This window comes from Trichechus manatus, unplaced genomic scaffold (assembly GCF_000243295.1).
Source record: "Trichechus manatus latirostris isolate Lorelei unplaced genomic scaffold, TriManLat1.0 scaffold00011, whole genome shotgun sequence".
Lineage (NCBI taxonomy): Eukaryota > Metazoa > Chordata > Mammalia > Sirenia > Trichechidae > Trichechus > Trichechus manatus.
The window spans coordinates 6,403,057-6,414,118 of record NW_004443947.1 but is presented as its reverse complement, the minus strand read 5'-3'; the positions used below and the strand labels follow the sequence as shown (position 1 = coordinate 6,414,118).

At 37.1% G+C, this 11,062-nt stretch overlaps 1 protein-coding gene across 3 annotated transcripts in view; it reads left to right on the top strand.

Annotated features, from left to right (window-relative positions):
• The window catches only part of CREBRF (CREB3 regulatory factor), a 70,479-nt gene that overhangs the window by 41,956 nt on the left and 17,461 nt on the right, over positions 1 to 11,062 (top strand). For all 3 annotated transcript variants that reach the window (XM_023726498.1, XM_023726496.1, XM_023726497.1), the window contains 3 exons: positions 1,620 to 1,814; positions 3,286 to 3,475; positions 5,117 to 5,190. In XM_023726498.1, the coding sequence (XP_023582266.1) occupies positions 1,620 to 1,814; positions 3,286 to 3,475; positions 5,117 to 5,190 (459 nt within the window). The remainder of the gene's footprint in view (positions 1 to 1,619; positions 1,815 to 3,285; positions 3,476 to 5,116; positions 5,191 to 11,062) is intronic.

The following is an 11,062-nucleotide window of genomic DNA, read 5'->3' as shown; positions in this document are numbered from 1 at the left end:
TACTATCTAGTTAGTGAATAACCCTTACCCTTGTAACCATCAAAGAATGTTTTCTTCTGTGTTTAAACCTTTTCTTGAGTTCTTATAATAGCGGTCTTATACAATATTTGTCCTTCTGTGACTGACTAAATTCACTTGGCATAATGCCTTCCAGCTTCCTCCATGTTATGTTTCATGACTTCATTGTTGTTGTTTATTGTTGCATAGTATTCGATTGTGTGAATATACCATAATTTGTTTATCCATTCGTCCATTGATGGGCAGCTAGGTTGTTTCCATCTTTTTGCTGTTGTGAACAGTGCTGCAGTAAACATGGGTGTGTCTTTTTTTTTTAGTCATGTTTATTGAGGTATAATTTTTACACAGTAAAATTCACCCTTGTTTAAGCATCCACTTGTATGAGTTTTTGACAAGTGCATACAGTCTCGTAACCACTACCACAATCAGGATCAGAATAGTTTCAGCACGCCCCGAAAATTCCCTTGTGCTCCTGTGTAGTCAGTCCCTCCCTCTATCTCCAGCCACTAATCTACTTTCTGTCCCTGTAGCTTTGCCTTTTCCAGAATGGCATGTGAATCGAATCATTCTCCTGATTGATACTTACTCTGAAAAAGAAGTACATTTCAAACTTTTTTTTCTCAAAATACAGATGTTCATCACTTTTATAATGTCAGTTCCAGGGGTGTCATGTTTTCAGGAGAGAAAGTGGTCATTTTGTTTGCCAGGGCCGCCTGGTCTTTTTTCCTGGCCTCTTTAGGTTTGGGGTTGTATGCATCCAGTGCACAGCCCATCCCCATCCCTCATGTACCTAGCACTAATAATGTGGATTACATCTAAGATTGCCATCTTCTGAGGGTGTTTTAGATTTATAGGTCTTCTGGTAATACTGGGTATGACTAACACTCTGTCATAGCTCAGAATTAAGTATTTTCTAAACTTCCTATTAGTAGGGAAAACACTTCTTTTCTTAAGTTGAGAATATATGTAAATTACATCAGTAAAATATGAGCTAGAATAGGCAAATGCATTTTTATTTGGTAGCCTGTGTGAAAACTGTCATCTTTTGTACTCTTCCAAAAGAGGTAGAGTGGGAGATAAAAAGAAAACCACTGCTGCCTCACAGAATTCTGTCTAGTAGAACGCCACCATAGAAATGCATACAGCTTTCTGTCTGGGAATGTTTCAGATACCTAAATATTGTAAGAAAGAAAATAATGAAATATAGCTACAGGAATGTCAAAAGTATTCACTTATGACATTTCTGTAGCTATATTTCATTGTTCTGTAAATCCTACATTCATGATAGAAGATAGAAGATACAAAAAGAATTTAATACACTAACTTATAAAAACCAGAGAAGACCCAAGGATTATTTGTAAACGCAAGGAGGATAAACAGTATAGTTAATCTGTGTTTATTAATCTCCGGATATTTTATGAGTTAGAGATTTCCATATTAAAAGTTGTTTTGTAGACTTGGTGTATTATCCTTGATATGTCAGTAATGTTTTCAGGTGAAAAGAAATGTTTCAAATTATAAATAAAAGGGATTTTTTTTCTTTCCTGACTGGTTTATTGAAATTCATGGAACTTAAAAATTGGGGGGCCTTTTTTTTCAAGGCTATGAAAATGATTCTGTGGAAGACTTAAAGGAGATGACATCAGTATCTTCTCGGAAGAGAGGTAAAAGAAGGTACTTCTGGGAGTATAGTGAACAACTTACACCATCACAGCAGGAGAGGATGCTGAGGCCATCTGAATGGAATCGAGATACCTTACCAAGTAACATGTATCAGAAAAATGGCTTACATCATGGTAAGAGAGGATTGCTGTTAAGTATGTAGTGTCACTCATTGTAGAGCATGACTTTAAGTAGAGACACTAAAACCATCTGCTTCCTAAGTGTCCTGAGGTGTTCAACCGTTTCCTGCAAACTGGAGAGGGGGACAGCAGAGCTGCTGTGCTTGCCATGACTGGTCTTCACTCACAAACAACTTTTACCAGTGTCTAGAGACATCAGCTAGGCAGGGAAGAAGAAATGTGTAAAAACGGTTTTGTTTCTAGTCTCTCTTATTCTACTTGCCCCATGTAGGAAAGGACCAGGAGACTGCTGTTTCTTGACCCATCTCAGTTGCTATAACCAGAAGGGTTGGGGAGAAAGAGAATGAACTCCAGCAACTGTCTCTTCTATTCTTGCCCAATCCCCCGACCTAAAGAAAGTGGGTGATTGAAATCAAAAGGCGGTGTGGAGAAAAGGGGTGGAAAAGGAGCTGAAAGGAGGAATAGTTATGGAGAAAAAGAGTGAAGAGAGAAGAGTTGAATAGTAGGAGTCAGGAGAAGCTTATAGTCTTAGGCAGGCCAAATTTTGAATTGTGAACCTGAGAAGCTGTAATTAAGTAGAATTTCTTCTGCACCAGTATTATTTTACATTAATCCAAAGTTCTTACCAAAAAGGGGCCAGGAGACACTTTAAGTTTGGTGTTCAGGAACAGTTGAGTAATAACTCATGCTACAGATTTAATTTGCTAAGCATTTTTGAGGATAGGAATTATATCTGAAGTATATTTGTGCCTTATTTCTCCTTTCCACTGGCACCTGGCTCTGTGCTCTGCTCTCTCTCAGTGAATAAAGACCTAGTTTTTGCCTTCAGGTGGATTTTTCCTACAGGTTTAATAAATAATTCCAAGTAACATATGATGAGTACTAGGAAAGTTGTTACAGGGTACTGTAGGAGTTTAGAGGGCAGAGCCATCCCTTTTGCCTGGAATGATAGGGCAGGAAACCTTGAATCTTCTGTAATGTTATTGATCAAAGCAACTAAAGAAGAGCTTTCAAACAAGGTGATCCTTACTTGTTCTTAAACTTTTGAGTCCAACATAAAATGTGTATGTCTGACAGCTTTTCATTCATAGCATCAAACATTTTGATCCTCTGGTATTACGCAGTAGCCCTAATTTTTGTGTGCAGCTGAACTTGGACTCCCATCCTGGGATTTGAGATGCGTAGGACCGCTGTGCAAATAATTAAGAATCTATCAAAACAGGGCTGGAAACCTAGGGGTGGAGAAGGACTGAGGAAAGGCTAGAACTGTGCCATATTGCCACTATTTCTTATAGCCACAAAGTGTAAAGGGTAGCAGGCTACCCCTTTGGATGCGTTGCTAACGTGCTGAGGCTTCTGAAAAAGAAAAGTTGGGGGGATGGAGTGGTTTAAAATACGGCTGTGGAAAATGTCTGTCTTGTTAAATAAAATCTTCCCACTTAAACTTCTTTTAAACAATCTGTAGGAAAGTATGCAGTAAAGAAGTCACGGAGAACTGATGTGGAAGATCTGACTCCAAATCCTAAAAAACTGCTTCAGATAGGCAATGAACTTCGAAAACTGAATAAGGTGATTAGCGATTTGACTCCGGTCAGTGAGCTTCCCTTAACAGCCCGGCCAAGGTCAAGGAAGGAAAAAAATAAGCTGGCTTCCAGGTAAATGATAATAATGTTCACTCGTGAATAAAATCGAGGAGATGAGGTTAGATTTTAAGTGAGCTTTTATAGACGAGATGGTGTTAAACCATTTATTCAGAAATGTATTTCTTTTGTAAGTACTACAATGAGAGTATTATAATTTTTCCTTTGGATGTAAAAGCTGGTATTTATGTTTCATGGAAAAAAGTTTTAAGTGGGGAGAAGTGAATGGACTGAAGTGCAGTATATTAGTATGATAGTGAAAAATTTTCTCATAGCTTTACTTTTTAATTCAGTAAGCCATGTTTTTTGAGGTATAATTTACATGCAGTGAAATTCATTCCTTTTAATGTACACTTGTATGAGTTTTGATAGAGATATCCAATCATGTAACCACAATCACAATCAAGATATTAAACATTTTCATCACCTTAAAAAATTACTTCATGCCTCTTTGTAGTACATTCCTTCCCCCACCTCCAGCTCCTCACAACCACTGATGTTTTCTGCCCCTATAGTTTTGCCTTTTCCAGAATGTCATATGGATGGAATCATACTTAGATGTACCCTTTTGAATCTGGTTTATTTCACTTAACATAATGCATTTGAGGTTTATCCATGTTGTTACGCTTAGTAGTAGTTTGTACCTTTTTGTTAATAAGTAGTGTTTCTTTGTGGGGATGTAGTACGGTTTATCCATTCACTAGTTGAGGAACATTGAGTTATTTCCGATTGTTGGCAATTAGGAATACAAAGCTGCCGTAAACATTTGCTAACAGGTTTTTATGTGAATGTAAGTTTTCATTTCTCTTGGCTAAAAGCTCGGGAGTGTATCTTTAACTTTATAAGAAACTGCCAAACTCCTTTCCAAAGTGTCTTGTATATACCATTTTATATTCTTACCAGCAACATAGAGAGTCCTAGTTGCTCCACATCATTTACAGCACTTAGTATTGTCAGTTTTTGCTTTTTTAGTCATTCAAATAAGGGTCGCTATGAGTCGGAATTGACTCGACGGCAACAAGTTTGGTTTCTTTGGTTTTTGGTGATAGCTTTATTTTTGAATGTGTGTTGAGTCTTTAAAACTCAGTTAGGAGAAATGATTGTATTGTGTAGTTTTTGGTGACAGAGTTCCTTGATACAAACATTAGTAAACCAAAAAACCAAACCTGTTGCCATTGATTCCGACTCCTGGCAACCCCATGTGTTACAGAGTAGAACTGCTCCATAGGGTTTTCTTGGTTGGGTGGCACAAATGGTTAAGCACTAGATTACTAGCCAAAAGGTTGGCGGTTCAAACCCACTCAGAGGTGCCTGGAAAGACAGGCCTGGCGATCTGCTTCTGAAGGGTCGCAGCCTTGAAAACCCTAGGGAGCAGTTCTGTTTGGCACACATGGGGTCACTATCAGTCAGAATCAACTTGATGGCAACCGACAACAGCAACAGTCTTAACAGAAGCAAATAACCAGGCCTTTCTTCGGTGGTACCACCAGATGGGTTCGAACTGCCAGCATTTAAGTTTATGCCACCTAGGGACTTACAAACATCAGTAGGCAGTGATTTTTAGTTATTATTAGAAAATATCTGACAGAGCAAAAAAAGAATATGTTCTGAATGTTAACTTAAAAAAAGTGAACTAATCGCTCCTTCCTTTCACAGGGCTTGTCGGTTAAAGAAAAAAGCCCAGTATGAAGCTAATAAAGTGAAATTATGGGGCCTCAACACAGAATATGGTAAATCTGAACTTTTAAGAATTTGATTAAACTCCTGTTGCTTTGCTGACCATGCTCCTTTTCTTTGGTTTTGTTATTTGCTCTTCCTTCGTTCTGCCTGGGTTTTTGGCCAACCTCCTTTTTGTCCATCCATTCTGTAAGCTGCGTACTCTAGCTTACTTACTGACATCCTTCTTTTAGTATGTTGCTGTTAGTTGGCATCAAGTCAGTTCCAACTCATGGCAACCTCATGTGTGCAGAATAGAACTGCACCATGGGGTTTTCAAGGCTGTGACCTTTCAAAAGCAGTTGACCAGGCCTGTCTTCTGAGGTCTTCTGGGTGGGTTTGAACTGCCAACCTTTTGGCTAGTAGCTGAGCGCTTACCCAGCATTTTCACCACCCAGGGTCTCCTTTTCTTTTAGGATGAGTGTCTGTATCTATGGCTCCCCAAGCCAAATGTCATCTCTACTTTAAACAGCTGATCCACTTGTGACCACAGTGATTTTTTCTTTCATCTTATAATTGTACTGCTGGCTTGGCCAATTTTAATGACTGATTTTAAAATTTCTTTTCTTTGAATTGAGTAATGTTTATTTTGACCTTTGAGTAGATAGTTTAGATCCGTGTTTTCCATTAGAATCATCATCTGAAGAACTTGTTAAAATACAGCTTCCCAGGCTCCCCCTAGATCTTCTTAATTGGAATATATGCAAGTAGGACCCAGGAATCCATATTTTTTAACACACTCTCCAGGTTATTCTTATGAGTATGTTTGGGAACCACTGATTTAGGTCAGTGCTTCCTGATTTTTAACATGGCACATGTAGAAAACGATCATCTCTAAGGCATCCTGGAATTTCTCACACGTGGAACCCTTTTCAGTACATTAGGGCGTTGGGAAGCTCTGTTTTTGATCTTCTCTAATAAGAACCACCCCTCCCCATCCCCTTTCTCGATTACTGTTCCTTAAGCCTGGTATCACAAGCGTTTATTTGTTCCTTTGCCTCTAAAATAGTCCTCTTCAGTATGTAGCTCTTAGGCAAAGTTGTGTTTTTTCTGAACAGTGGAACAGTGTACAGTAGGCAGAATGATCAATTATTATTTGTTTCTAGAAGTTTTCTTAAGTTTCAGCATGGTGTCTTGGCACATAGGTGCTCAATAAACTTTGTCCAGTGGCTGAAAGAATCTTTTTTCTCAATCCCTTATCTTATCTATTCCCATTTATGAGAGAAGATAGAGAATTTCCAACTGTGAAGTTTCCAACTTGTGAAATGAACTGATAGTTTCATTAATTAATGGCCACTCAGGAGCTCTAATCAAGGTAAACTAATTAGTTAAAACAACAGTTGCTTTGTTGGAATGGAAATTTATCCACTTTCCTATTATTCTTTCCTGCTTGTAGCCTTTTGACCTTGAGCTCTGCAAGTACGTATGTATAATGATTGCTCTGTCGTGGGCATTCATATTTCATTTTAGAAGCCAGCTGACCCACACTGTAGGGAGATGTGGTGGACCACTGGGTGTCTTATGGGTCTGTTTCTCTGGAACACATGCAGACATCTGTCTGCGTCTTGTTTAGTTAATACGTTTATCCCTAATTATGTACATTTATATATATGTAAACTGCGTGTATACACATATGCTTTATGTCTATTTCTGTGATGTAAATATATTCTGGGGAAGAACAATTGAGGCCAAGTGTACTTGTGTTTCTGAATGTGTTGTCATATCTCAAATTGAGTGGTTTTCTAGAATTTGCTATTCACAAACAAATAACATTTGAGAAAGAATCGAGGACTTTGAAACATAGGGTTGCCAACTTTATATTTGCCAAGTGAGGACATTAAAAAGAACACTATCTATAATTGCTGTAATTTCATACAAGAAAGAATATTTTAATATTAAAAAAATTAGGAAGGGTAAAATCTTATAATAGACTATATTTAGCTTTATAAAAAATTCATCCTGTTGTTCTTATCCTTTTTGATTTGTCATGAACTAGCGTAGTTCCAAGAATTAGCGTCAACGACCCACTATACTAATCATGCCATCCGTTCCCATCAAAATTTCTTCTTCTGTTGATTCCTTCTGCCAAAGCTCACCAGAGACTGTTCTGTGAGTCAAATGTACACTTATTAACTCAGAACAAGAAATAGAACTGTTAGATAGATTGGACTTTCACCCTCACAGATGTATTTTGTCCCTCAGAAAGCTATACGGGAAAATTAAAGTTGTAAGACTCCTGGTTAAAAGTAGAACCAGAGGAAGGGAAGGCTGTTTATGGATTTAATGTTTAGCCTCAATTTCTGAGAGCCAGGTGCCTCCATGCACAGTAGTGGAACAATCACTTTCTTCCACCATCACTCCCCGCAACCAGTGATTTGGGACTGCCAAGGTTTGAGAAGAGCTATTATGCTGTGTTTTGTGTATATTTGAAGAGACCTTTATTTACTTTTTAACCTGCTGGAAATGGGAGAACCTCATTGTTCCCCATAAGCCCAACCTACATGTAAAAGTCCTTGATAATGTTTAAGTATACAGTGTTCTCTCAGTTATTCATGGAGAAAAAGCATAAATTTGTTTCACGTGATTTAGGGAATCAGCTGTACTTTCCTTGTTTAATGACACATTTTGCATATATTGGCCCTGCATGTAGTTTCCCTCCTCCCTCCTCCTATTATTTCTCACTTCGCTCTTCAACTTCAGTCTAAATTGGCCTTCTTTCAGTATTATTAGATAAGGAATAACCAGTCACTGGTTTCAAAGCAGTCTTTGAGTAGGCAGAGATTTATTTCAGACCATAGGAATTCTGTGTGTTAAAATTGGAAATGTGCTCCCTCCTTATCTTTATGGAGGAATAATTGGAATATAATAACTCTACATATTTGAGGTATATAAGTTGATCAATTTAGACATAAGTATACACAAATGAAACCAATCAAGATATGAACATTTTCATCACCCCTCAAAAGTTTCCTCATATCCTTTTGTAAGTCATCTCTCCCACCACTCCTATCCCTAGGTAGCCATGGTCTGTTGTCTGTCACTGTGGATTAATTTGCATTATCTAGAATTTATATAAATGGAATCTTACAGTATGTACTTTTTTTTAAAAACCTGGCTACTTTCACTTAGCTAAATTATTTTAAGACTCATCCATGTTGCTACTATATCAGTAGTTAGATTCTTTTTATTTTTTAGTCTTTGTTTCTTTGGAACACATGCAGGCATATCCCGTTGTATAACCAAAAAAAACAAACCTGTTACTGTCGAGTCGATTTCGACTCGTAGCGATGCTATAGGACAGAGTAGAACAGCCCCATAGGGTTTCCAAAGAGTGGCTGGTGGATTTGAGCTGCTGTCTTTTTGGTTAGCAGCTGAGCTCTTAACCACTACATCACCAGGGCTCCTATTCCATTGTATGAATGTGCGATTTGTTTATCCATTTACCTTTTTTTTTTTATTGTACTTCAGGTGAAGGCTTACAGAACAAATAGTTTCTCATGAAACAGAAGTACACATGTTGTTTTATAACATTGGTTAACAACCCCACAACATATCAACCCTCTAACTTCTCAGCCTTTTCTTTTTTTTTGGTGAAAATACACATAGCCAAAGATACACCATTTCAAAAATTTCTACATGCACAGTTCAGTGACATTGACTACGCTCTTCTAATTGTGCTGTTATTCTCACTTAAGATGAAGGCTTACAGAACAAAGCAGTTTCTCATTTAACAGTTACAACAAATGTTGCCCTATGACAATGGTTAACAATCTCACAACACATCAACAATATCCTTACTCAACATTGGGTTCCCTATCATAGCTTCCTTGTCCCCTTCTGCTTTCTGGCTCTTGTCACTGGACTCCTGTACCTCGTTGGTCTCATTTGGTTTTACGGGGCTGTCCTCCATTTACCTTTTGATGGACACTTGAGTTGTTTCTAGTTACGGGTTATAACAAAGCTGCTATGAATATTTGTGTACAAGTCTTTGGGCGTATGTACATTTTCATTTCTCTCGGGTAAATACCTGGGAACAGAATGGCTAGATCATGGGATAGGTGTATGTTTAGCTCTATAAGAAACTGCAAAACTGTTTTCCAAAGTTGACTGTGCCATTTTACATTCTCAGAAACAGTGCAGGAGAATTCTTGGTGCTCCATATATTTGTGAACACTTGATAGGGTCAGTCTTGTTAATTGTAGCCAATCTAATGGGTGTGTGGTGGTCTGAATTTGCATTTCTCTGATTAACGGTATTGAGCATGTTTCCTGTGCTTTTTGGTTAGTCGTATATTTTCTTTTGCGACGTGTGTGTTCAAATATTTTGCCTTTTTTTTAATCGGTTTGTTTTCTGAGTTGTAACAGCTCTTTATTTATTCTGGATACAGGTTCTTTGTCTGATACATGTATTGCAGATATTTTATCCCAGTCTTTTGGCTTACCATTTTGTTTTCTCATTGGCATCTTTCAAAGAACAAGTTTTTAATTTTTTAATAAAGTCTAAATTTGTTAGTTTTTTTGTTCCATGATTTTTGTGGTCTTGTGAAACCTTTGTCAACTCCAAAGTTGAAAATATCTTCTTCTGTGTTTTCTCTTAGAATTTTTATAGTTCTAGGTTTTACATTTAAGTTTATGATCCATTTTACTTTCATTTTTGTATATGGTGTGAGGAAAGGGATGATATTTATTTGTTTCCATGTAGATACCCAGTTGATCAAGCACCATTTGTTGAAAAGACTTTCCTTTCCCCATTGAATTGTTTTTGCATCTTTGTCAAATCAGTTAACCAAATTTGCACAGTTAGATTTCTGGGCTTTGTATTCTCTTCCACTGATCTGTTTGTCTACCTTTATGTGAATACAGAACTGTCTGGATTACTGTAGTTTTATAGTAAATCTTGAAGTCAGATACTGGTGGTCCTTCAATTTTATTCTTCTTTCTCAAGGTTGTTTTGGCTGTTCTCAGTCCTTTGCATGTCCATATAAATCTTAGAATCAGCTTATCAATTTTTACAAAAAAGCCTGCTGGAATTTTGATGGGAAACTGTAGATCATTTTGGAGAGAATTGCCATCTTAACAATATTGAGTCTTCCAATCCATGAACTTGTATATCTACTTAAGTATTCTTTAATTTCTCTCTGCCATGTTTTGTAGTTTTCATAGTAGAGGGCTTGTACATCTTTTGTTACATTCATCCCTCGGTATTTTGTTTTTTCATACAGCTTTAAATGAAATTGTTTTTGAAATTTTATTTTCTAATTGTTTGATGCTAGAATATAAAATGGATTTTTGTGTAGTATTTTTGTGTTTTGTGACCTTGCTAAATTTGTTTTATTAGTCTGATAGTAGTTTTGTAGATTACCTGGGATTTTTTACTTAAGCAATCATCATTTGCAAAGAGGGATGATTTTACTTCTTTTTTTCCAATCGTCAAGCTTTTTGTATCTTTGTTTTTTTTGGTCCTACTGCAGTGGCTTAGACATCCAGTACAATCTTGAATAGAAGGGATGATTTCCTTTCTTCCAGTCTCAGGGGAAAACAGTTATGTCTTTTACCTTTAAGTATGATTGTTGGCTGTAGTTTTTTTTGTGGATGCCCTTTATCATTTTCAGAAACTTCTTTTCTAGTCCTAGTTTTCTGAAAGCTTTTATTTAAAAAAAAAAAAAAAAAATCCATTGCCACCTAGTCGATTCCAACTTACAGAGTCGATTTCAACACATAGTGACCCTATAGGGCAGAGTAGAACTGCACCATAGGGTTTCCAAGTCTGCAGTCTTTATGGAAGTGGACTGCCTCATCTTTCTTCTATTTTTTTTTTTTTTAATTGTGCTTTAGGTGAAGGTTTACAGAACACAGATAGTTTCTCGTTAAACGTTCGGTACACATA